This window comes from Chionomys nivalis, chromosome 10 (genome assembly GCF_950005125.1).
Source record: "Chionomys nivalis chromosome 10, mChiNiv1.1, whole genome shotgun sequence".
NCBI classification, from domain to species: Eukaryota; Metazoa; Chordata; class Mammalia; order Rodentia; family Cricetidae; genus Chionomys; species Chionomys nivalis.
This window is the reverse complement of record NC_080095.1, coordinates 15,394,291-15,421,020: the sequence shown is the minus strand read 5'-3', so window position 1 is coordinate 15,421,020 and position 26,730 is coordinate 15,394,291. Positions and strand designations below refer to the sequence as shown.

Genomic DNA, 26,730 nt, shown 5'->3' with positions numbered 1-26,730 from the left:
TGCTAAAACATCAAGAACTGTGTGAAGAGATATGGAGAGAGTGGACAACCTTGTCTTGTTCCTGATTTTAGTGGAATGACTTTGAGTTTCCCTCCATTTAATTTGATGTTGGCTGTTGGCTTGCTGTATATTGCTTTTACTATATTTAGATATGTTCCTTGTATCTCTGATCTCTCCAAGGCCTTTATCATGAAGGGTGTTGGTTTTGTCAAATGCTTTTTCAGCATCTAATGAAATGATCATATTTTTTCTTTCAGTTTATTTATATGATGGATCACATTGATAGATTTTTGTATGTTAAACCAGCCCTGCATCTCTGGGATAAAGCTGACTTGATCATGGTGGATGATTTTTTTGAAGTTTTGAATTTGGTTTGCCAGAATTTTATTGAGTATTTTTACATCCATGTTCATGAATGAGACTGGTCTGTAATTCTCTTCCTTGGTTGAGTCTTTGTGTGGTTTTGGTATTGGTAACTATAGCCGCATAAAAAGAGTTTGGCAATATCCCTTCTGTTTCTAGGTATTAGCTCTTCTTGGAAGTTCTGGTAGAATTCTGTACTAAACCCATCCAGCCCTGGGCTTGTTTTGGTTGGGAGGTTTTTGATGACAGCTTCCATTTCCTTGCAGCTTATAGGTTTATTTAAATTGCTCACCTGGTCTTGATTTAATTTTGGTATATGGTATCTATCTAAATTTTTTTTAACATTTTCCAATTTTGCGTAGTATAGGTTTTTGTAGTATGACCAAATGATTCTATGAATTTCCTCAGTGTCTGTTGTTTTGTCCCCCTTTTCATTTCTGATTTTGTTAATTTGGATGTTCTCTCTCTGCCTTTTGATTAGTTTGGATAAGGGTTTGTCTATCTTGTTGCTTTTCTCAAAGAACCTGCTTTTATTTTCACTGATTCTTTGTATGGTTTTCTGTGTTTCTGTTTTGTTGATTTCAGCCCTCAATTCGATTATTTCCTGTCTTCTACTCTTCCTGGGTGAGTCTTCTTTTTGTTCTAGAGCTTTCAGATGTGTTTGTCTCTAATGTGAGCTTACTCCGTTTTCTTTATGTGGGCTTTAGTGCTATGAGCTTTCCTCTTAGCACTGTTTTTATAGTGTCCTATAGATTTGGATATGTTGTGCCTTCATTTTCATTGAATTCAAGGAAGTCTTTAATTTCTTTATTTCTTCCTTGACCTGTGGAAGTTCAGTAGTTCACTGTTCAATTTCCATGAGTTTGTAGGCTTTCTGAGAGTAGTATTGTTGTTAAATTCTAACTTTAATCCATGGTGATCCAATAAGACACCAGGATTACTCCATTTTTTTATTTAATCTGTGAAGGTTTGCTTTGTTACCGAGTATGTGATCAATTTTAGAGAAGGTTCCATGAGGTACTGTGAAGAAAAGGTACTTTTATGTTTGGGTGGAATGTTAGATAGATGTCTGTTAAGTTCATTTGATTCATGACATCTGTTAGTTCTCTTATTTCTCTGCTAAGTTTCTGTCTGGTTGACCTGTCTATTGATGAGAGTGGAGTGTATAAGTCTCCTACAATTAGTGTGTGGGGTTTGATGTGTGATTTGAGTTTTAGTAATATTTCTTTTACATATGTGGGTGCTCTTGCATTAGGGGCATGGATGTTTAGGATTGAGACTGCATCTTGATGAATTATTCCTGTTATGAGTATATAGTGTCCTTCTCCATTTCTTCTGACTGATTTTAGTTTGAAATCAATTTTGTTAGATATTAGGATAGCTACACCCGCTTGTTTCTTAGGTCCATTTGATTGGAAAACCTTTTCCCAACCCTTTACGCTGAGGTATTGTCTGTCTTTGAGGTTGAGGTGTGTTTCTTGTATACAGCAGAGGGCTGGATTCTGTTTTTGTATGCATTCTCTTAGCCTGTGTCTTCTTATAGGTGAATTGAGTCCATTGATATTAAGTGATATTAATGAACAGTGGTTGTTATCTCCGGTTATTTTTCAGTAGTAGTGTTTGTGTGTTTCCCCTCTTTGGCTTATGTTGGTGAGGGGTTATCAGATGCCTGTGTTTTTATGGGTGCAGTTAGCTTCCTTGGGTTGGGGTTTTCCTTCAGTACTTTCTGTAAGGCTGTGTTTGTGGATACGTAATGTTTAAATCTGTTTTTGTCGTGGAATATCTTGTTTTCTCCATTGATGGTGAATGCAAGCTTTGCTGGGTATAGTAATCTGGGCTTGCATCCATGATCTCTTAGTGTCTGCAGCACATCTATCCAGGACTTTCTGGCTTTTATGGTTTCCATTGAGAAGTCAGTGTAATTCTGATAGGTTTACCTTTATATGTTACTTGACCTTTTTCCTTTGCAGCTCTTAATATTCTTTCTTTATTCTGTATGTTTTGTGTGTTGATTATTATATGGTGAGGGGAATTTTTTTTGGATCCAATCTATTTGGTGTTTTGTAAGCTTACACCTTCATAGGGATATCCTTTTTTAGGTTGGGAAAGTTTTCTTCTATGATTTTGTTGAATATATTTTCTGTGCCTTTGAGCTGGAATTCTTCTCCCTCTTCTACCCCTATTATTCTTAGGTTTGGTATTTTCATGCTGACCCAGATTTCCTGGATGTTTTGTGTTAAGAATTTGTTGGATGTAATGTTTTCTTTGACCAATGAGTCTGTTTCCTCTATAATATCTTCAGCACCTAAGATTCTTTCTTCTATCTCTTGTATTTTGTTGGTTATACTTGTCTCTGTAGTTCCTGTTCGCTTACCCAGATTTTCCACATCCAGAATTCCCTTGGTTTGTGTTTTCTTTATTACCTCTATTTCAGTCTTCAAGTCTTGAACTGTTTCCTTCACCTGTTTGTTTTTTCTTGGTTTTCTTTGAGGGGTTTATTAATTTCTTCCAATTTTTTGTTAGTCTTCTCCATTTATTTAAGGGAGTTTTTCATTTCCTCTTTAAAGGTCTCCATTATTTTCGTAAAGTTATGTTTAAAATCATTTTTTTTCTACTACTTCTGGGTTAGAATGATTAAGTCTTCCTGTTATGTGACCGCTGGATTCTGGTGGTACCATGTTGCTTTTTAGGTTGTTGGAGGAATTCTTGCATTGGCGCCTACCCATCTCTTCCTTCAAATGAGGCCGGCAGCATCTTTGTATCTTGGTCCAATCCTTGCTGTGGTTGTCTGAGTGTTTGGGAGTTTTTCTTGGTCTGCTCTGTACTGTAAATGTCTGTCTCAGAAAGCCTCTCTCTATGTGCCTGCCCTCTTGGTCTTCTCTCCTGGTTTGCTCTCTTGGTTCTCTCTTAATCCCTTTAATGTTGAAGCAAGCTCTAGTTCCTCTTAACTCCCCTCAGTATTGGAGCAAGCTGTGTTTCAGAGTTCCACCAAGGTTGCCGGAGGGTAGGCAGGTTTGGGGGTGGGGGGTGGCTAGTAGTTTGGATGGTTTGGGTTTGGGGGATCCTAGCCGTAGGAAACTTCCAGCTGACTGGCTAGAAAAGCAGAGGGAGCTGGGGGAGGGATCCGTGGTTTTGTCTCACTAGGGAGGTCCTAGAAAGTGGGGCATCCTGCTGTGTGGTTGTTCACTCACCTATTAAGCCCCCCTCAGTATTGGAGCATGCTGTGTTCTCATAATAATTTAATAATTGAAAATAGTGGTTTTTGATCTTGATATACTTCACGAATAAAGTCATTTATCATAGTGAGCACACACCTTTAATCCCAGCACTCTAGAGGCAGAGGCAGGCCGATTTCTTGGTTTGAGGCCAGCTAACCTACAGAGGAAGTTCCAGGACAGCCAAGGCTACACAGAGAAACCCTGTCTCAAAAAAACTAAAGCAAAACAAAACACAGAAACAGATAACGAAAAACCACTTATCACTAGTGGCTTTGGGGGATTTTTCCTGCATTGCAGGCTCTCCCTATTAGCCTTGGCTAGCCTGGAACTTAGAGTCCCTAAACCTCAGTCTCCTATGGCACACATAACCAGTTAAGTTGTGTGTATGTGTGTTTGTTTGTGTGTGTAAATACATATGAGTATAAATGCGTGTACGTTTGTGTGTGTGTTGTATGTGCTTGGTTGTGTGTATGCAGAGGTTGATTAGGCAGTGTCTTTCCTCAATTACCTTCTACCTTTATTTTACTTGCTTTTTGAGGCAGTGTCTCCTGGAGAATCTAAAGCTCATTGATCTGGCTAGATTGGCTGATCATTGAACTTCCGAGATCTGCACCTCCTGCCTCACTAGGGTTACAGGTACCACTGATGCCAGCTAGGGGTACAGGACTGGGTTCATTTTCTCCACTAGTTAAAGAGTTAAAGAGCAGGAAAGAAGTGTTACTGGGCATCTTGGGGTGTCTCAGTGGGTCACCATATAATACTGGAAAAAGCAGGATTTTTTGACAAAATCAATAATCAACTTAAGGGGAATTAATTTATTGAGTTAGTTTTTAAAAAATTGCATACAATATATCCAAGATCCTCCCCATCTCCCTACCCACCCAACTTCTTATTCTTTCTCTCTTAAAGGAAAAAAAGGAAAGAGAACAAAAAGCAAGCAAACCCCTAAAGACAAAATCCACCAAATCACAATAATAACAAAAAGCGCACAGAAAAACGTGAAGTCTGTTTTTTGTTTGATTTTAGATAGGGTTTCTCTGTGTAGCCCCTGCTGGCCAAGAGCTTGCTATGTAGACCAAGCTGACTTTGAACTCTCAGACCCTCCTGTCTCTGCCTCCCAAGAGCTGGGATTAAGGGGGTACGCCATTGCACCTGGCTTGCAGTCTGTTTTGTGTTTGTCAACTACACCTGAGCATAAGGCCTGTCCTGGAGTGTGATTGATGTACCCAGTGTTACTCCATTGGAAAAAACAGATGTTTTTCCTCTCTCAGCAGGTATCAGTTGCAAATAGTTTCTTGGTTAGGGGTGCAACTTTGAGCCTGCCACCCTTTCTCCATGCTGAGATTTGGTGTGCCTTGCATTTATTTGTGCAGGACATGTGGCTGGATACAGCTTCAGCCCTGCTGAGTCTGAAAGATGTCGTTTCTTTAGTCATCCACTACTTTGGCTCTTAAAAATTTTTCCATCTCCTCTTCCACAACATCCCCTGAAAGACAGCCCATGTAGGACTGAGTGTTCAAGGTCTCTCACTGTCTGCACCCATCCAGCCGTGGGTCTCTGCTAATTACCATCTACTGCAAGAAGCAGCTTCTCTGATGGGGTTCAGCAAGGCAGTGATATATTGCTTTAACCATATGTCATTAGGAGTCATTCTAGGTTCACTTAGCACATTGTTCTCAACCTTCGTAATGCTGCAACCTTTTAATACACTTCCTCATGTTTTAGTGACCCCCAACCATAAAATTATTCCATTGCTACTTCATTACTGTAATTTTGCTATTAATGAATATGTGATATGCAGTACATTCGAGCTGAGACCCACAGGTTGAGAACCACAGATGTAGCAGAATAATAGTAGTAGGTTTTCTCTTGGCCCACGACCTGTGTTGTCTCGGGTTCTTGAGCACTAGTGAGTAAGGGTGAAACTTCCAGTTAGTCACTGTCTCTTATTTCTCCATGTGTCGTGTTGTGAAGGGTAACCAGTCGTCTTAGAGATAGATAGCCTGTGATGATAGGGCTGGAGAGAGGTGGCTCAGTGCTTAGGAGCACTGCTGCTCTCCAGAGGACCTGGTTCAATTCCCAGCACCCACATGGCAGCTCACAACTGTCTGTAACTCCAGTTCCGGGGGATCTGACATCTTCACAACAATGTATATACAAATAAAGTTAAATAAATCATTTTTCAAAAAAAGAAATAGCCTGTGATGATGGTTTTGGGGGAGGTCTGTGGGACAACTTTGACCAACAACTAAACAAAATGTAACCCGTTCCTTGTCCTGGGGATTTTACTTGGTAGCACATGATGTTTAGTTGCGACATTGTCTTATATGGTAACTCCATTTAAATTCCTTTTATATATTTTCGAGAGCTTCTAGAATAGATTTAGTTACTCCTCCCTTCATTCCCTCTTACCCTGCCCCTCTCTCCATCCTTATTTAATCCTCCTGTTCTACTTTCCCCTTCACCCATTTATGGCGCTGTGTTCTATCCCATTTCCTTGGAAGGTCTCCTCCTTCCCCTGTCCTAATGAGGGTCCCAGGGACTGGGTGTTCTAGATGAAGCACACATATCTAAAGCTTAAAAGCTTTTAAGAGAAAGTGTGCAGTATTGTCTTTCTGGGTCAAGGTTACCTTACTCTGGGTGATTGCTTCTAGCTCTGTCCATCTGCCTAAAAATTTCATTTTTTTTAGCTGCTGAATTATATTTTGTTGAATAATAGTCTACTATGTAAATGTACCACATTTTCACACCCATCAGTTGGCTCCCCTGGAACTGGAGTTGCAGGTGGCTATAAGTTGCCGCATGTCTGTTGGGAACTGGCATGTGCAAGCACTCACACACACTGACTAGAGATTTAGCTTAGGGGTTTGAACATAGTAGGCACTCACTTAATATGTTAATATGTCTTCCTGTCCCCTTTCAGTTTATCATGGTATTTTATCCTTTGTTATTGCATAATTTTTGCTTTTAAAACTTTATTGAGATAATTTTGTGGTGACTTAAAGTTGTTTGTTTTCATATATATGTATATATTTAAAACAGACATTTTGTATGAAAAACTATTGAGATAGAACTGTAGTTGGACTTTCTTTGGACCGCCAGCTCCTGAATAATGACATGGAGACTTTTTATTATAAAAGCTTGGCCTTAGCTTAGACTTGTTTCTGATTAGCTCTTAAAACTTAAATTAACCCATTTATAATGAGCTACATGACTTGATACCTCTCCTCAGAACTGTACATCCAACTTCCTCTGCATCTGACTGGTGAGAATCCACTTCTCAGATTCTTCCCTCGAGTTCCTCTCTCTCCCTGGAAGTCTCACCTAGCCTCTTCTGCCTAGCTACTGGCTGTTCAGCTTTTTATTAAACCAATCAGAAGGTGCCTTAGGTAAATGAGGTAAAACACAGAGACACATCTTCACAGTCTACAAAAATATTATCCCACAACAGAGAACCTCATGTGACTCAGGCTATGTAGATGAGGCTGGCCTTGCTCCTGACCATCCTGGCTCTACCTCCCAGATGCACCACTATGCCTCAACTGAAAGGTTTTATTTTAACCTGATGTTTATTTAGTTTTTTTCTTTTTCATTTAGGGGGAACTCTGAAACATACCTTGTTTCTCTTGAAAAAAAAAAGTTTTTGAGACAAGGTCTTACAGTATGAACCACACTGGCCTTGAACTGTGAGTCAGGACTGGTCTTCAGCTTGAGATCCTCCTGCCTCATCTTAATAAATTGGGATTACGTATGTGTGTCATCATGTCTGCACATTCTAGATTTCCAGTTACAAAAGCAGACTGTGTTCAGGGAAGAAGGTAAAGAGTCTGAAGGATATAAGATTGTTGTGGTGGAATAGCGTATTTGTTTAGCTATGTAATGATGTGCTGCTGTTTTACCTTGCCTGCCTAAGGCACCTGATTTATCTAACAAAAAGCTGAATGAACAATAGCTAGGCGAGGAGAGATAAGTGGGTCTGGAGGGCAGAGAGAAAAGGGGAGCTTGCCAGACAGCTGGGGCCCAACCAACTGGGGCCACCCAGCCAGGCAGGCACGGAGAAAGCAGGACAGAACATAGATGAGGTCAACGAGCCTTGAGGCAGCACATGAATAGAAATTTAAGTTAATTTAAGGTTAAAAAAAAAGCTAGAAACAAGTTTAAGCTAAGGCTGAGCATTCATAATTAACAGTAAATCTCTGTGTCATGGTTTGGGGGCTGGTGGTCCAAGAAACCAGCTAAAAAAAAAAAGCTGGGCAGTGGTGGCGCTCTCCTTTAATCCCAGCACTTGGGAGGCAGAGGCAGGCGGATCTCTGTGAGTTCGAGACCAGCCTGGTCTACAAAGGGAGTTCCAGGACAGGCTCCAAAGCTACAGAGAAACCCTGTCTTGAAAAACAAAAAAAACAACAACAACAAAAAAACCAGCTGCAGGTTGTGTTTGCGATTGTAGGTTGATTCCCATGCATAAGCTGAGGTTCTGGGGCAGTCGTGCCCTCTGGCCGCCCTGTTGGCACCCTTGTCGTTTTCGTTCCTCACTAGTGTTGAATGAGATGACTCCAGGTAGTTGTGATGTGTGACCCTGTGGATATGCTAATTTAACCTTTCCCATTGTGTGCATTTGTTTTCACTGTTCTGAGTGTGTCTGTGCTTTGAGACATCAGATTTCATTGTGCACTCTAGGTGGCTGAATTATATGAAGAATTAAAGAATAGAATCTCACAGTTCAACATGTTTGTGGATCCTCGCCATCCTGTCTTAGACCAAGAGTATCCATACAAGCAGCGCTTCATCCTACAGGTGTGTGGGACTTCCTTTTAATGCCCCCCCCACTCTCTTTCATCCTGAGATAGGATCTTATTATGTAACCTTGGATGACCAGGAACTCACCAGATTGGCCTTGGCTTAACAGAGATCTTCCTGCCTCTGCCTCTGAGTACTGTGATAAAAGGTGTAGCCACCATACTGGTGTTGATCTTATTCATGTTGTAGTTAGTTGAGGTATGCTTGTTAGTGCCAGCCGTGCCTCTGAGATTTTGATACCATAGTGGCCCGATGTGTTTAACCCAGAGCCGTTCTTACCTTCCTTGTTTACACCCCTTCCAGGTGGTGGTATGACCTCAGCTTGCTTCTTTTCCCCAGTAAGCTCTTGCTGTCATGGAGCGTCAGTGACAGGCCTCTTGCTGTAAGATCCACACACTGCTGCTCTCTGACATTGAGAAGGCTCTTTGAAGTCTGGATCATGAAGCAGTGCCTAGCTGTGGGGTAAAGCCTTCCACGAACCTTATAGAGCTGTGTATCTTCTCATGAACAATGCTTCTGTCATAGGGTTGGCAATGCATTGCTTTAGTTACTGCCCTAGTGCTGTGAAGAGACACCAAGACCAAGGCAACTTATAGAAGAAAGAGTTTATTGAGGGCTTACAGTTCAGAGGGTGAGTCCAGTGACCATCAATCATGGTTGGGAGCATGGAAGCAGGAAGACCTGCAGGCATGGTGTCTGAGCAGCAGCTGGGAGCTTACATCTGATCCACAAGTGTGAGACAGAAAGAGTGAATGGTATGGGCCTTTTGAAACCTCAAAGCCCACCCACATTGACACACTTCCTCTTAGAGGCCACACCTCCTAATCCTTCCCAAAGAGTTCCACCAGCTGGGGACCAAGCATTCAAATATATGAGCCTATGAAAGCCATTCTCATTCAAACCACCACATGCATTGGAGAAGGGTTTGAGGTGGATATGGTGGGAATATTAGTTCTTTTGAGGATGCAAAATTGCCATATGGCCAGGGAGAACCTTCTGTACGTGTGCTTCATGTCGGCAGACTCTTACTGAAGAAAGGATTCTGCTGCAGAGTACCTTTTAGATGTGAACATTAGATGCCAACTTGCTGCCCAGCTGGAGAGTTCCAGCTGCGGTTATGTCTGTACACCTGGGAGAACGCTTGGCTTGTTGGAACTGTTGTTGAGTGAGGGTGGAAAAGGGGCCTAGTGTACTGTTGTTGAGTTCTCATTTGCTTCACTCTTTGAAGCAGTGCAGCTATTCTGAGGAGAAGATCCAGGTAGAATGTCTGTCACGGGGAACAACAGGATGTGTGAGGGATACAGCTTTCATGTGCTGTGTGTTCCAGGCTGTGCCGGTGCTCTGGTGCGAGATGAGGACATGGTAGGAAGAAGAATTGAATACACACTTCTTTTCTAGGTTGTACTGGCAGGTGCCTTTTATCCAAATTACTTTACTTTTGGACAGCCAGATGAGGAGATGGCAGTAAGGGAATTGGCTGGCAAAGACCCGAAGACAACAGTTGTGGTAGGTGACATGGGACGCTGTGCAAGATTGTGAATGTAGGTTTCCAGGTGGACCGCCTATGGCGCGGCTGTCCAAGGGCTTCTGTGTCCTAGTAAATGCTGTGTGAATGCTGGGATTGCTTAGCCCCTCAGAGACTGCTACTTCCTTATCAGCTCTTCTTCATTTTTATAGACTCCATTTTACAGAAAGGCCTTGATAAATTATACATTTAGGGTGAATGTTGATTTGATCATGTGCCATTTCAGTGATGTGAGGCCCTTAAGAGCATTTCGTCAATTAACAACAATGGTACACAAAGTAATGTTACTGGTTGGGGGCTTAGTGTTGTGACTTAGATAGCAGCGGCCCCATCCTGATTCCCAACAGAACTAATTAGAGAATGTTAAGTTCAGATCTGAGACCCTCCAAGTCTGCACTGGAGGGTATGACCCAGGGATAGCATGTAAGTAGCATGAACTGGGAAGCAGAGTGGGAGGATCTGATGATGAGCCCTGGGCACTGACCGCTGGATTTGTAAAGGGCATTTGTTTACACAGCAATAGCATGTGACCACGGGAACTACGTACTGTAACGACGTAAATGAATGCAGACAGATTATAAAAATATATACAGCTCTAATGGGGAAATAGACTTACAGGACCACAGGTTCCCATGGAGAACAGGAAAGCAGAAAAAGGGGCTGCTGGGTCACACCCGGCAGATTTATTAGTTTTTAGCCTGAGGCGAACATGCCCCCTAATGGGCGGGGCTTATCCCTACAACATACGATTTAGAACTGGGCTTTCCTTAGACTCCTTGGTTGACTGGGGGCCTTTTTTTTTTTTTTTTGAAAAGCACTTGGTAAAGTTAGTTCCTGGCTTATAGTAAGTGCTCAATCATTGCTCGCTTTAGTTCTGGATTCTGCTATAACCACTACCTTTGCAACTGTGGAGAGCCAGAGATTGACAAGGACAGAGCCACAGATTCTGGAACATTTCAAGTGCAAGTCTTTGAAGAGCACAACAAGTGAGAAGGGCGCAGAAACACAGCTCACGCCCTCCAAGGCCGCCCTTAGCCTCTGTGGCTCTCTGTGGAGAAAGCACTTTGATTAACTTCTTTTGCAGTCGTCCTTCTGGGTCTGTTCTTCAGCTGTGTGCAGTAGAAAGGCCCACAGGACCCTACTTCAACACACTACCGGTGCCAGCCAGTCCAGTCACCTGACACATGACTGGCCATGTGTCATATAAACTAAATCATAGCTAGTTTTGCTTTAGCACTTCTGTGAGAAGCCAGGTGCTTTTATATTTATTTTTCTCTGAGCTTCACATTGACCTTTAAAATTAAGCTTACCATCATCCCAGCATTGTGAGGTAGCAGCTCCATGGAACTTGGACTTGGGTGCAGGCTGTGCTCTTACTTCCTGCTCCACCTGCAGCTGGTAGAGACTTTGACTCCTCAGGGACTGGCAGTGTATACCTCACTGGAACCAGAGCTTAGAACATGGGAGGTCATGATGCCTGTGGAGGGCCAAGAACACTGGCAGAGATGGGGGATTTCCCTTCGGTATGCTGTGAATATATTTTATTACCATTGGTTAATAAAGAAGCTGCATCGGCCTATAGCAGGGCAGAACATATAGCCAGGCTGGAAGAGATAGAATAGGTGGAGTCAGAGAGATGTGAAGTAGCTGCCAAAGGAGACAGGCGTCAGAACCCTTACTAATAGGCCACAGCCTTGTGGTGATACACAGATTAATATAAATGGGTTAATTTAAGATGTAAGAGCTAGCTAGGAATACACCTAAGCTATCGACCACGCAAAGCCAATTAATTAATGTAGTTTCTGTGTCATCATTCAGGTCTGGGTGGCCAGGAACAAAAGAGCAGTCACTGCCTACAGGCAGTGCTTTGAAGTAGATGGACTTAAGACTGCTGGGTAGGAGCCTGGCTCTGCTGCCATGAGGCGGGAACAGCTTTTGGTGATGAGCAACTGTCTTTCATTACTTTCCTGTCACTCTTTATCAGAAGTGTGATGTGTCAGGAAGCTGTAGTTAGTGCCATTATTTTAAAGTAACAACATGAAAGCAAAAAAAAAAAAAAAACTGAGCAACTTTTACTTTACTGCATTTGACTTTTGAACTGTTTTAGCAAGGGAAAAACCAGCCTTTATTTTACATATTTTTTGCTTAAAACTGTGTTATGATTTAAAGACATGCAGTTGTTAGGTAACTGATGGGCTGAGTGTGTTCTGTATACGCTGAGCTTGCAAAGAAGAGCAGTGAGCAGCCCTTCTGCCCCTGGGTGTCAGGACTGTTCCGGAGTCCTTGCTAATGGCTCTGATGGGTACTGTGTCCTGTCTTCCAGCTGAAGCACATTCCTCCCTATGGATTTCTTTACTACAAACAACTGCAGTCTCTCTTCAGACAGTGTGGGCAAGTCAAATCCATTGTATTTGATGGCACTAAGTGAGTAGCCAGCAGCGGTCACAGCTCTGCTTTACCTGTGGATGAGGTCTCAGGGCTGGGTGTGTGCAGGGTGGGTCTTCCTAGGGAGCTTTAGTTTGTCCTCTTGTCAGTCAGCATTCTTTCCAGCTGGCTGTCCTAAAGGAATTCTGGTGGCCTCTCTGTAACACTGTGACAGGTCCTGCTTCTCCACAGGGGTCTTCTCTTTAGTGCCTATCCCCAGACTTTCATGCCAAATCACTAATCTAGTTCTCTGTAGCCACGGGGGATGCCTCAAAGGACACCTTTTATTTGTGTGCTTTTTAAACACATATTTGTCATGAGTAACTTTGGGAGACACAGAGGGCAGAAATTAATTTGGCCCTATTTTATTAGCAGGTCAGTAACAAATGATTAGTTAAAAGAGTCACCAGAAGCTTTTGTTTCTAAAAGGACATGTTTATGATTACAGTTTTTTAAATTGAACAGAAAAAAAGTTGTTTTTTGTTTTGTTTTTGTTTTTTCCGAGAGCTGAGGACTGACCCCAGAGCTGTGTGCATTCCCTGTGGTTTTGGCTATTTAGTCACAATAGAAACTTTACACCAGTATTTCAGGGAAAGCCATTGTGTTCTGTTTGGTTATGCTGGGACCAGTTAGAGACATAAAGTGGCCATCAGAGAATAATGACAGCGGTCCTCCCCCGTAGAGCAGCCTGCTCTGCAGAAGCTGTGCTGTGCAGGCACAGGCTGCCCCTGGGGAGTGTGGTAAGGGGGGGGATGTTTTGCTGGCATTACTAACTAGTAGTTATTTAAGATGGTCTTGCCAAACTCATTGGGCTGTACATCCATGTACAGGAAATAGGTCTTGCCCTGGAGTTGTGAAAGCTAAGATTCCCTCACTGAAACTCCCATGTGACTGTGTCCTTTCTGCATTGTGGTATACTGAGGCCTGGCTTCAGTGACTTATGACTGTAAATAATTTCTCTCAGCAAATAATCTGTCTTTAATCCAACTAATATTTCTATTGATTAATTAAAATGAAGAGTTATTAGCATTTTGAGGAGTATTCACTGAGAAATTTCTGCCTAACCTTGAGAGAAATTAGTATGTGATTCTTATTTACTAGATATCTGATAAATTTATGTTTTAATTCCTATTTATGGAGCAGAGCCTTTGTGGAATTTTCACGGAACCCGACAGAGAGATTCAAGACCCTCCCTGCTGTGAACTTGGCAGTCAAGATGTCCCAACTAAAACTGCCCCTTGAGCTCAGTGTCCATGCCGCGGAGGAGATCGAAGGGAAAGTGCAAGGCGGGTCGGTGTCGAAGCTCAGGAACACAAGGTATTTCACAACATTCTACTGGGACCCTGTATCCAGATATGTTCCCACATGACTGTGGGACTAGGTTTTACTATGTAGCCTTAGCTGGCCTGGAACTTCTTATGTAGTCCAGGCTGGGCTCAGACTCACAGAGATCCCATGCCTAGCTTTATTTATTGCTTTTGTGAAGTCTAATTTATCTCTTCGTCTGTGTAATCTTTGTAAATCTAGAAGGAAGGCTCTTGAATGCATATGAGCAGCTGATAAAGGAGAGGGTGCCTTCATCTAACTACTCTAGGTCCACCCAGTGTGTGGAGTTTTGGGTTTTTACTTGTTTGGTGTGTGTGGTTATGTGTTGTTAGTGTATGAGTGTTGTTGTTGGGGTTTCTGTCCTGCCCGGTTCCTGCAGTCGTTAAGTCCCAAAGAAATCACACAGAGGTCTACATTAGTTATAAACTGGCTCCTTAGCTCAGGCTTCTTATTAACTCTTATAACTTATATTAGCCCATTGTTCTTATCTATGTTAAGCCATGTGGTTCAGTACCTTTTTCAGTGAAGCAGTCACATCTTGCTTCTCTCTTGGCTGGGCAAGGACTGCAGAGGAATGGACTTCCTCCTTCCCAGAATTCTCCTGCTCTCATTGACCCTCCTCTACTTCCTGTCTGGCTACTGGCCAATCAGTGTTTATTTAAAATATAATAGACATGCCGGGCGGTGGTGGCGCGCGCCTTTAATCCCAGCACTTGAGAGGCAGAGGCAGGTAGATCTCTGTGAGTTCGAGACCAGCCTGGTCTACAAGAGCTAGTTCCAGGACAGGCTCCAAAACCACAGAGAAACCCTGCCTCGAAAAAACCAAAATATATATATATATAATAGACATTTGTCTCACACCAGGGTGTGGAGGACAGGGGGCAGTGAACTGTCTTTTTTAACTGTTTGCGACAAGGTCACTCAGTGAGGTTGAAGCTCATCCATTTGGCTGGATTGTCTAACCAGTGGGCTTCAGGGGCCTGCCTGTCTCTGTGCCTCAACCAGTGCTGAGGTTATAGGCGGTACTTCTGGATTTTTACATGGGTTTGGGGATCCATGAGAACTCAGATCCTCATACTTTACCCGCAGAGCCAAGCCTGAGCCCAGGTATAGGCTTCTGATCATTTAGGAGAAGGGTAGGTTTAGTCTTCCAAGATACCTGTCCATCCTTGTCAAAGTCAGACGACGGCTGACGTTTGTGCCTGATGCTAGGTGATGCCAGCCTACTTACCAGAACAGGGAGGCATTGGCTCAGCTCTCTCCTGCTATTCTTTCCATGTAGTTTAGGATAAAAGTGTCAAGAGGAAAATTTTATGTTTATTAAAGTTGTTTTTCCTATCCTGTAACATTTGCTGTCTTACTGCTCTAAGAGGTGAATGATATTTCTAGAGCTTGTTAGATAATCATGTATTTTATATTAACATAATATTGAGCCAAGTGTGGGCTCTTTTTAAAGTCAACCCTAGGCTGGTCTCAAAAACTTCTGTAGCTGAGGATGATCTTGAACTACTTCTGTTCTTTCTGCTTCTACCGTATAAAAACAAACAAACATTTATGCCTTTTGTTTGTTTTCTGAGACAGAGTTTCTCAGTGTATCCCTGGCTATCCTGGAACTCACTCTGTAGATCAGGCTGGCTTTGAACTCGGGGATCCGCCTGCCTCTGCCTTCTGAGTGCTGGGATTAAAGGCACGCACCGCCACTGCCTGGCTCACCTATTGTTTTTAATTATGCATATTTATGTGTCTGCCTGTGTGTGGGCGCCTGTGAAGATCGGAGGCTGTAGGTCCTCCTGGAGCTGGAGTTGTAGGCAGCCGTGAGTGCCGTCCTCTGGAAGAACAGCGCTACTCCTAACCACTAACCTTCCCCCAGCCCCTTCTTCCGGCTGTGTGTCCTGGGATCACAGCATGCCCCCCCCCCCAGTTTATGCTGTACTGGGGGTACACCCAAGCAAGCAAGCCCTCTACCAACTGAGTTACAAACTTCATTTTCTATATAGTTTTCTGAAATGAAAAATGATTTCAGGGCCTAGATTTAGAATTTATATTTTTGAAAATAGAGTCTATCTTTTAGAATGTATCCCTGGAGGGCAATGGTTACTATTAGATATACACCCCTTATAGGACAACCCAGGAAGTCACCAAAAATTCCCTTTTGAAGTGAGATCAAACTTAATGTTTCTGGTTATGTCAGTTTTCCATTTCTGTGACAGATAGCTGAGATGATCAGCTTGCAAGATGAAAAGTTATTTTGCCTCATGGCTTTGGAAGTTTTAGTCCATGGTTGGTTGGTCTTATTAACTGGGGCCTGGACCCTACCTCTCAAAGTTTCTACCACCTGCCAGTAGCCCCGCAGGCAGGGCCTTGGAGGATGAAGAACCAGACTGTAGCGCTGGAAGTATTGGAGCAGGTCAGGCGGACATTCACATGTGTACGTGTTTCTTACAGGCTTGATTTCTATCTTCTTTTTTCCAACTCGTTACTCAGGGTGAATGTGGACTTCCAGAAGCAGACTGTAGATCCCATGCAAGTCTCGTTCAACACCTTGGACAGACCACGGACAGTTGCTGATCTCCTCCTGACAGTTGATGTCACTGAGGTGGGAGTGCCACTGGGTCCCTGGAGCGCTTCCCACCCCCACATCTGTAGAAACTGGTCACGAAGCAGGTTCATGTGTGTGCACCTGTGCGCTGACTGGTGGATGCAGTCGAATATGAATGACTGTGCTTGTGAAGTTAGAATGTGGACAAAATGGAAGGCAAGAAGTTAATTTTTAGAATGTTGAGGTTTAAATAATGCTAAAATGGCCAACTGTGGTGGTACACACCTTTAACCCCAGTACTTAGGTGGCAGAGGCAGGTTGCTGTGAAGGCTAGCTTGGTCTTTAGAGTTCTAAGCAAGCCAGAGCTATACACTGAGACCCTACCTCAACAACAACAACAAACAAAATCCCTAAACATTTGACAAGATAAAACTTAAAAAATTAGTTGACATGATACATGCTGCATAATTGTTTGCATCAACAAAACTATCATTGAAAATATTATTTGGGTAGGTTTTTTTATTTCTTTAAAATAAAATGCCTTGTATTGAGCTGGGGATGAATCTCAGAAGTGAAACTCCTGTCTAGCATATATGAGGTCCTGGGTTTAAACTCAAGCACAAAAAATAAGCAAGTATGTACTCTTTCCAGTAAATCTACAGCTGTACTTCTTTGGGAAATCTCATGTAGAAATCTGGAATCCAAGCAGGTGGGAACTGGTGACTGTGGCCTTTGTGGCCTGAGGCAGCCATGGGAAGCTGTCCCAGGGGTGGGGGTCTTAATGCAGTGTTGGGTTTCTCTCCAGACTCACATGCTGTTCTTATTCATGGACTCAGCAGCTCAGAGGGCACCAAAGTTCCTGTGGTATTGAGTTATCTGGGCTAAATCCAGACCTCTCAAAGCCTTAAGGACTTGGACCTGCTGAGTCCACCTCCGAGGACAGGGCACGGTGCATGCACTTATTGCTCTTGATCGCAAGAAGCCCCTCCTCCCTGCATCAAGACTGTTGGAAACCTGTGGAGCACAGGTGGATGCAGGAAGGAGCCTGCTCAAAGGGCTGTGCAGACCCACTTGGAGCCTATTTCTGTGCATCCTCTTCCCTTCCAGGTGGTAGAAGTCGGGCACTTCTGGGGGTACAGGATTGATGAAAGGAATGCAGAGCTTCTGAAAAAACTGACTGCTGAGATAAACCGGCTAGAACTGCTCCCTCTGCCTGTCCACCCACATCCAGACTTGGTCTGCCTGGCACCTTTTACTGACCACAACAAGAAGAACTACTTTAGAGCTCAAATCCTTTATGTTTCTGGACATTCTGCTGAGGTATGTTTTTCTGTTAACATATCACTGAGAAAGTAAGGAAATAAGCCTAGAAATTTATAGAAAATCTTGGGACTGGAGAGATGGCTTAGTGGTTAAGAGCACTAGCTGCTCTTCCAGAGGACCCAGGTTCAATTCCCAGCACTCATATGGAGGCTAACAACCATCTATAGCTCCAGACCTGGGGATCTAACGCCCTCTTCTGGCCTTCATAGGCACTGCATACATGTAGTGTACACACATATTAAAAGTATAAAATCTTTCGTTGTTAAAGGTAGGAATGAAATGACATAAATTAACAGTCAGGTATGGTGGTTCACACCTTTAAATCTGACACTTGGGAGGTAGAGGCAGGCCTCTGTAAATTCAAGGCCAACCTGATCTACATAGTATGTTCCGAAATAGCCAAGGCTATATACATAGAGATGCCTTCTCTTAAAAAAAAAAACAAATAAAGAATGGGGCTGAAAAGCACCATCTGTGCGGCTGCAGGAGCAGCGAAGGCCACTGCATTCCCACTGTCTAGAGAGAGCCAGGTTGAGATCCTCTCTGCAGAGTCTGAGTATTCATTTTCTTTGTCTTGTAGGTGTTCTTTGTAGACTACGGGAATAGGTCTCATGTCAACCTAGATCTGCTGAGGGAGATCCCCTGCCAGTTTCTGGAGCTTCCATTTCAGGTAAGGTAGAGAAGACTCTGTGGAGTGAGTGGTGAATACCAGAAGAAAACTTGCCAGAGGTCACCTTGGCCGTCACAGCTGACGTCCATAACAGAGAAGGACTGGTTACACCAGCCAAACTTGGTGTCTCCTCTTAAAAATTACAGTGCCAGAGTATTGCTGCCAGTATTAGTCCCGGAGGAAATCAGAGTGTACAGAGGCTCTGACTTTGAGCAAGAGAACTTTAATCAGTGGTGTCGTCTTAGTCACTGTTCCGCTGCTGTGAGACCGAGACCACGGCCGCTGTTATAAAAGAAATCATGAAATTGGGGGCTTGTTGACAGTTTCAGAGGCAGGGTCCATTGTCGTCATGGTGGAGAGCGTGGTGGCAGGCAGACTGGAGTCGTAGCTGAGAGTTATATCCTGATTTGCAAACAGACAGAGACAGTAACCTGGAACGGGGTTTTGAAACCATACTTCCTCCAACAAGGCAACACAAGATTAGAAATCTTTCTAATCCTCTCAAAAAGTTCCACTCCCTGATGACTAAGCATTCAAACATATGAACCTCTGGGGACCATTGGTACTCAAACCACTGCTGGTGTCTTCTGGTGCTGTTTGCTCAGGCTCTGTTGACTCTGGGTGTAGTAGTTTGGGGACTGGTCTCACATGCTCTTTTCCCAGCAAGAACACACTCAAATTTATTTAAACTAATGCTATGGATAAAAATGTAACCAGCCGAGGTGGCGGTGTTGGTGTGTGACCTTAATCCCAGCACTTGGGAGGCAGAGGCAGGCGGATCTCTGTGAGTTCAAGGCCAGCCTGGTCTGGTTCCAGGACAGTCAGACAGAGAAACCCTGTCTCAAAAAAAGGAAAAAGAAAAAGAAAAGAAAAGTGAAGCCAGCTTGGTGTGCTGACACATACACAATCCTAGTACTAGAGCAGCCGAGGCAAGTGGATCTCTGTAAGTTCATTATAGCCTGGTCTACATACTGTGTTCCAAGCTAGCCATAGTGAGACTCTCTCCACAATAAATTTTTAAAAAAAAAAAAAAAATGAAGCCACCACGTTTCCTTAGTGGGAACCCTCAGTCCTCATAGTCTCCAGGACTGTTCTTGGGATGTTTACTGACAGTCACATTTCTGTAGACTCTAGTGTTTGCATTCTGTTCACATGTAAAACTGTTTGAGTGTGCTTTTCTCTGTTCTATAGGCTTTGGAATTCAAAATCTGCAAAATGCGGCCGTCAGCAAAGTCTCTGATCTGTGGAGAGCACTGGAGTGGCGGGGCCAATGGGCGCTTCACTTCCCTGGTCAGTGGCTGTCCTCTCCTGGTGAAGGTGTTCTCCGTTGTGCACAGTGTCCTGCATGTGGACGTGTACCGGTACTCAGGCGCCCAGGATGCTGTCAACATCAGGGACGTTCTCATCAGGGAGGGCCACGCTGAGCTCGCAGAGGAGTCCTATGAGTCAAAAGTATGCATCTTTTTTGGCTTTTTGAGACAAGGTTTCTCTGTAGTTTGGGGAGCCTGTCCTGGAGCTTTCTCTGTAGACCAGGCTGGCCTTAAACTCACAGAGATCCGCCTGTCTCTGCCTCCCGAGTGCTGGGATTAAAGGCGCGTGCCACTATGGTGGGATTCTTCTTTGTGAGAGCACAAGTGCATGCTGGGAGGCTGGGCAGGTTGGGAGGGAGTGGGATGCTTTCTTCTTGTCAGCTAGCACTGAGGAATTGAGTAGGTCATGATGGAGGTGTTGGTTGTTGAGTCTTTGGAGTCATCTAAAGCAGGAGTTCTCAGCCTTCCTAACTTTGTGAACCTTTAATGTCATTTGTCATGTGGTGACCCCGGCCATAAAATTATTTTTATTGTTACTTCATAACTATAATTTTGCTATTGTTATGGATGACAACGTAAATATTTGATAAGCGCCCCCAAAGGGGTCAAGACCCACTGCTCTAAGTGCCTTCTTCATTTCCTAAGGACTGTGCTATGCTGGATGCATGCTATTCTGGGCATCTTCCTAATCAATTATTTTTTTTAAAAGTAGAAATTAATTTGAAACTATTCTATATTTGAGATTTATTTTTTAAATGGAATCTAAAAATTATTTCCATAATGCAAGTAGTCAATGAGCATCTTATGTATATTAACCATTTCAAATTTTCTTTTAACTTCTTTTTAAGATTTTTATTTACAAATCTTCAAAAATTGCAATATAATTACATCATTTCTTTCCTTCTCCTTACAGTTCCTCTCCTACTTCCCCTCCCTCCCTTTCGAATTCATAGCCTCTATCTCTGCTATTGTCACACATGTAGTAATGTGTCCACATGTAAATACAACCCGCTGAGTCCATGCACTGTTGCTTGTGTGTGTGTGTGTGTGTGTTTGCAGGGCTGGCCGCTTAGCATTAGATGGTCAGTTAGGGGCTCATCCCCATGAAGACTAATTTTCCCTCTGGAGTCTTTGATTTCCTATCGCTCTTCCTCTAGAGGTGGGGCCCTGTGAGGTTCCCCTTTTCCAAGGTAGCATGTCTACTGGTGTGGTTATCACCCAGGTCTTCAGGCTGCTCAAGCAGTTGTATTGTTGAGGTTTTATGGTTGTAGCTTCCCTTTCGTTTCTAGAGTGGCTACCTTGAAGCATATTACAGGCCCTCTGGCTTTTACAGTCTTTCCACTCCAGCTCCCACAATGGTCTCCGAGCCTTAGGTGTGGGTCTTGTGTTATAGACATAGCAGTTGGGGCTGAGGAGTTGTCCTCTGCATTTGACCAGTCATGGCTTTCTAAAATGATCTCTGTCTGCTGCAAAAGGTGCTTTGCTAATGAGGTGTGAGAGCTATAATTATCTGTAGGCATAAGTATTAGAATGAATTTAGGGGATATACCAGTTTTATAAAGTGGCATACGGTGTTCCTTGTGACTTGGGTCTGGAAACCTGACTGGCTGGTGAGGAAATGAGAAAAGAACAGACGCATATGCACAAAAAAGTGGCGGTCAGGTGGCTGTGCCCACTGTGGCAGAGTGGCTCCCGCTATCACAGCAACAACCGGGACCCTCAGCACATGTTTTTTTCTTTTTAGTTTTTCAAGACAGGGTTTCTCTGTGGCTTTGGAGCCTGTCCTGGAACTTGCTCTGTAGACCAGGCTGGTCTCGAACTCACAAAGATCTACCTGCCTCCGCCTCCCGAGTGCTGGGATTAAAGGCGTGCGCCACCATCACCTGGCAGCACATGTTTTTTTCAAGATAAGATTTCTCTGTAGCTTTGGAGCCTGTTCTGGAACTCAGTCTGTAGACCAGGTTGGCCTCGAACTCACAGAAATCCATCTGCCTCTGCCTCCAGAGTGCTGGGATTAAAGGCGTGCTCCACCAGCTGGCCTTCAGCACTTTTGTTAAGTACAGCACCTTGGGGAGGAGTTAAGAGTCTAGGCTGTTTGGATGTTCACCTTAATAGACCTGGAAGGAGGTGGGAGGTCCCTGGACTCCCCACAGGGCAGGGAACCCTGACTGCTCTTAGGGCTGATGAGAGAGGGGGAATTGATTGGGGGAGGGCGAGGGATATGGGAGGCGGTGGCAGGAAGAGACAGAAATCTTTAATAAATAAATAAATAAATTAATAATAATAATAAAAAAAAGATGAGAAAGAATTCACAATGATTTTGATCCTGTACAAGTAAGAAAACAACAATAATCCATATTTAATTCTAGGTGAGTGTTTACTTATAGTTTTTTTCAGTTCAATAAATAACACCATGGTGTAATATGTTTTACCAGCCCCCCTCCAAAAACATAAAGTTTGCTAGCCATTTTTATTTGTTTTACTTTAATAAATTTGATTCCAAGTCTCAAAAAAAAAGTGTCTCGGTAGGAAGTCTGTAGGTGAGAGGTCTCAGGCTGCAAATGTCCCAGGAAGAGGAAAGTGCACTTGTCAATCCTTTGTATGCACTAGGGACTCGGAGCAGAAGACTTTGCCAGTTTTCACTGATCTCAGGCCACGCCCATGTCAACAATATGCATTCACTCAGGACTTCATCTGCTCTTTACTCAAGACATCTCCACTACCCACAGTGGCAGGAGTCGGTTGTGTTTGTTTGTTTCTTGGGTTTTGTTTTGTTTTGTTTCAAGATAGGGTTTCTCTGTAGCTTTGGAGCCTGGAACTCACTCTAGCCTTGAACTCAGAGAGATCCACCTGCCTCTGTCTCCCAAGTGCTGGGGTTAAGTGTGCCACCACCGCCAGGCTAGGAGTAGGTTCTTCTCTGATCTTTGACCTCAGTAGCCACAGGTACTTACTTGGATAAGTTTCCAGTACCAGGCATAAGTTCCTTCCTGTTGAGTGGGCCTCAAGTCCAATTAACTACTGATTGCCCATTACTACTAAGATGTGGGTGCCACTATTGCTCCTTTAGGGATGTCCTGCCATGGTGGTCATTGTATCTCACAGGCGTCACAGCGGGGCAGGACTGTTGATTGCTTTTCTGCCTTGGCAGCTTGTACGGCACCGTCTGGGACTATGAAAGCTGCTCCTCGGGGAGGAGACGTTCAGGTCAGACCCAGTTCAGTTCACCCGAGTCCCGTGTCTGAAGTCCCTGGTGTCTTCAGCAGTGACACCTACCTTCAACTTCTGGGAGGCAGCCAAAGGCAACAGCAATAGCTTATATTGTTTTGGGAGTCTCTTGGAGTCCTGATCAAAAACTCTGCGATTTCTTATACCTGGTACTGAGGTTTTCGTTAGTCAGTAGCTCTTGAAGGGAGCATTCCCACTCCAGCATAGGGAAGTAAATTGTCTATAAATAAAGCACACAATAAAAAGTAAAAGAATCTGTAAACTGGGCACGTGAAACAGGCCTCAAATCCCAGCTCTCGAGAGATAGAGACAGAAGGATCAGAAGTTCAAGGCCATCCTCAACTATATAGTCAAGTTTGAGGCTACCTTGGGCTATAGGAGATCATGTCTTTAAAAAAATTATTCTATGCGTATGGATGTTTCACCTGCATGTGTGTCTGTATCTCATACATGCCTGGTGTCCACAGAGCCCCTCGGACTGGAGTGACAGATGGTTGTGAGCTGCTTTGAGGGTGCTGGGACTTGAACTCAGGTCCTCTGGAATAACAGCTGGTATCTTAACTACTGAGCCATCTCTCCAGCCCATAAATAAATCACTCTTATTAGGTAGCTGCTTTTAATGTGTGTTCTTTTCTGAAAACTGGTTGATCCTCTAAAATTCTATCATGTTAGAAATGTAGTTAAAGTCTTTATTTTTGTTTGAATTTAAAAATGAACTTGATAAAAATTATTTCCCTGTATATTCATGGCATTCAATTTAGAATAAGGTATCTATATGAAATTCATTCTTTTCCTTCAATTTTGCCTTTAATAAAATAAACATTTCTTGTTCCATTCAGCAAAGCTATGAAGTCCTCAAGGGTTTCTTTGCTAAGTCAGTGGAAACCATGCCAGATGCTTCTATGTCTTCTCCTATGAAGGATGACGAGAAGCATCTCATCCGGATTCTGTTGGAGAGCTTTGCTTCCAATCGGCTGGGTGCTCCAAACTGCAAGGTGATTCGTAGGACCTATTTAAAATGTGCTCTTAAAACTTATTCATTTTGCATTATTTGCCAAGGGTTGGGCTATACCTATGATGGGTTTTCTTTCTTCCTGTTGTATTTTATTTCATTTTTTGTTTTGTTTTTGAGACGAAGTTTCTCTGTTTAGCTTTGGAGCCTGTACTGGAACTTATTCTGTACACTAGGCTGGCCTTGAACTCACAGGGATCTGCCTGTCTCCTGAATGCTGGGATTAAATGTGTGCACCACCACTGCCAGGCTATTTTAATTTTGAATTACATTTTTTAGGGTCTCTTTGTATGTATGTGTGGGGTCATACATGTGGCATGGTGTGCCTGTGGAAGTCAGAGGACAGCTCGTGGAATTGATTCTTTTGTTCCACCATGTGGGGTATGGGGATTGAATTCAGGTCCTTAGGCTTGGCAGCAAATGTCTTTACCCACTGGACAACTCCCAGCCTTGCTTTTTACTCTTTGAGACAGGGTTTCACTATGTATCCCAGGCTACTTTGCAGTGGTGATCATCTGGCCTCAGTGTCTGAGTGCTGCATCTATCATAAGCTTGTGTCACGGCACCTCATCCTCCTTACTTGGTTTTTACCTTTGTTATCGTTGTTGTTGTTTGTGTGTGAGAGTCAGTTCTGTCTTCCATGTGGGTGCTGGGACTCGAACTCAGGTCCTTTAGCTTGGTAGCAGGTATCCTCACCTGCTGAGCAGTACGAGTCCTCTGCTCTTTCCGTGATCTGAATGCTGTGAGTTTGCCCAGCGGGACCTGTATTCCTAAGAAAGATCTCTCCAACGCCGCCGCCTCTTCTTCCTTTTGTCGTCTTCTTCCTGCTCCTCTTCTTCCCCTTCTCCTCCTCCTCCCTTTTTCTTTTTGGTCTTTTGCAGTGCTAGAGAAGCATTCTGCCTCTGAGCCTGTCTCCCCAATGCAAATTACTTTTTCCCTTCTTTCTTCTTTCTTCTGAGGGAGTTGTGTCAGCTGGCGCAAGTGGGCCTGAACTCATAATCCTCCTGTCTCAGTTTTCTTAGTGCTGAAAAGGATTGGTTTGTTCCACCAGATCCTAATCTTGTTAAGCATGAACCAACTTGGGGACTGCCACCATTTATATTTGGTGGCTTATTGTTTGATGGTAACATATATTTGGTGGCTTATTGTTTGATGGTAACATATATTTTGTATGTGCAGGCTGTTCTCCATGGGCCCTTTAACCCTTATGAGCTGAAATGCCATAGTCTGACCAGAATATCCAAATTCAGGTATGACTTAAATTAATTTTCCTATGAAATATTTTTATTTCTTTATCTGTAGACCTCATCAGGAATGAATTTGACTTTGTATATAAGCTGCAAGAGTGTTTTAGCACATCCCTGATGTCCCTCCTCTGTCAGATCTGGGACAGTCTTTCCCTTGGCAATGGAAACAGCTCGACAGTGGAATTCTGAATTTCTTGTATTCTGGTCATAGCTGTCACTCAGCAGGTGCCGGGACTGTTGAGTGACCTGTTTTCTGGAAGCATTTTTATCTGGGAAACAGTGGTGAATAAAATTCAGTTGTCATCTTCAATAATCCTGTGGATTGAATGGTGACAGAAAACTGGTGACAGTGTAGGGGACCACAGGGGCCTGGCTACACTTTGAAGGTCATACTTGAGGTTTTCCAGAACTTCCTGAATCCCAAAGACTGCAAGGTATTGCTATGATGTAGTGTAGGGGAGAGGGTGAGGGTTGAGGGTGGCCCTAGTGACAGTGTGTAGACCTAAATTTGAGCGTTTGTGTCTGTGAGAACTTTGGGTAAGTTAAGTACAACCAGAGAATTGGGTGGAGGGAGAAGGGAGTGCAGACTTGCTGACAGATAGCAAGTTTCGTAAGTCTCTTTTCAGATGTATCAGAACAGAGTTGAAAAGCTTAAACATACATTTTCTAAGGACTGCTCTGGGCAACACTAGCTCCTCTGAGTGCTTCTGAGGACTGGCAGTAAGTTCAGGTGTGCAGGCCCTGTCGCCAGGAGGCCTGCGTGCACAGTGAAGGCTGGGAAGTACTCTAAATTCTTGGCAAGAACAGGCCTGTGAACCTGGTCCCCAGTGTAACCTGAAGCAGAGAAGAGGTGTGGACACCAGCATCTTCACGAGCACTTTCAGAAATGGGACAAAGTTAAAGGCAGTGATGACGGACAAGAAGCTTGACATCTCTTCTCAGAGGAAGTGGGGTGGTGGGGCAGATGGCGGGTCACACCATGCCCACTCTGCTGGAAGGCAGGCAGTAACTTCTGGGGTTACTGATGGAGCAAGGGTACAAAAAGAGGTTTGAGAACTCGGGTATGGGTGGTACCTAGAGGAAGGGGAGAACTGGCACAAGGGAGGGCCCAGGACCTGTGCATGTGGCATTTGCCTGTGCAATCATCTTTTGAGGTTCACTTATAGGCTCGCATACTCCACCACCTGGCCAGTGGGGCAACAGCTTGTGCCCTGCTGCTTTTTCCAGATGTGTGTGGATCGAGAAGGAGAGCATCAACTCTGTCGTCATCAGCGACAACCCTGCTGACCTGCACCAGAGGATGCTGGTTGCGGCCTCACTCTCAGTCAATGAGACTGGTAACAGATGACTTCCGTTGTCTGTGACTCTCTCCTGTCCTCGGCTTCATTACTTGGGGCAGTTTAACCTGTAATTAGTGGGTGAATTATGCTTAAGTATTACACCGTTCAGATATTTTCTAAGAAAAATATTTTGTTTTACCTGCGTGTGTCTATAAGTGTGTGTATTATTCATATACACAGGAGCCCATAGAAGTCAGAAGAGGCTTCAGATCCCCTGGAACTGCAGTTATAGATGGCTGTAAGCCATCTTGTAGGTGCTGGGAATTGAACCTGGGTCCTCTGCCGAGCTAAGCACTCTGAACCACTGGGCCATATCTCTAACCTCCATTAAACTATCTTCTGAGTGCAATGGCTAATGCAAATTTAATAAATGAAATATTTCTACTTTTTGTTTTATACAAGGATGTGGGA

The 26,730-nt window shown here is 43.6% G+C and overlaps 1 protein-coding gene across 1 annotated transcript in view; it reads left to right on the top strand.

The window, feature by feature from the left end:
• Tdrd9 (tudor domain containing 9) overlaps window positions 1-26,730 on the top strand; it is a 105,795-nt gene that overhangs the window by 65,951 nt on the left and 13,114 nt on the right. The window contains exons 21-31 of the mRNA XM_057782702.1: window positions 8,259-8,375; window positions 9,777-9,884; window positions 12,227-12,327; window positions 13,471-13,644; window positions 16,138-16,249; window positions 17,300-17,512; window positions 18,096-18,185; window positions 19,377-19,637; window positions 23,560-23,715; window positions 24,912-24,982; window positions 26,207-26,316. Coding sequence (XP_057638685.1) covers window positions 8,259-8,375; window positions 9,777-9,884; window positions 12,227-12,327; window positions 13,471-13,644; window positions 16,138-16,249; window positions 17,300-17,512; window positions 18,096-18,185; window positions 19,377-19,637; window positions 23,560-23,715; window positions 24,912-24,982; window positions 26,207-26,316 — 1,513 coding nt within the window. The remainder of the gene's footprint in view (window positions 1-8,258; window positions 8,376-9,776; window positions 9,885-12,226; window positions 12,328-13,470; window positions 13,645-16,137; window positions 16,250-17,299; window positions 17,513-18,095; window positions 18,186-19,376; window positions 19,638-23,559; window positions 23,716-24,911; window positions 24,983-26,206; window positions 26,317-26,730) is intronic.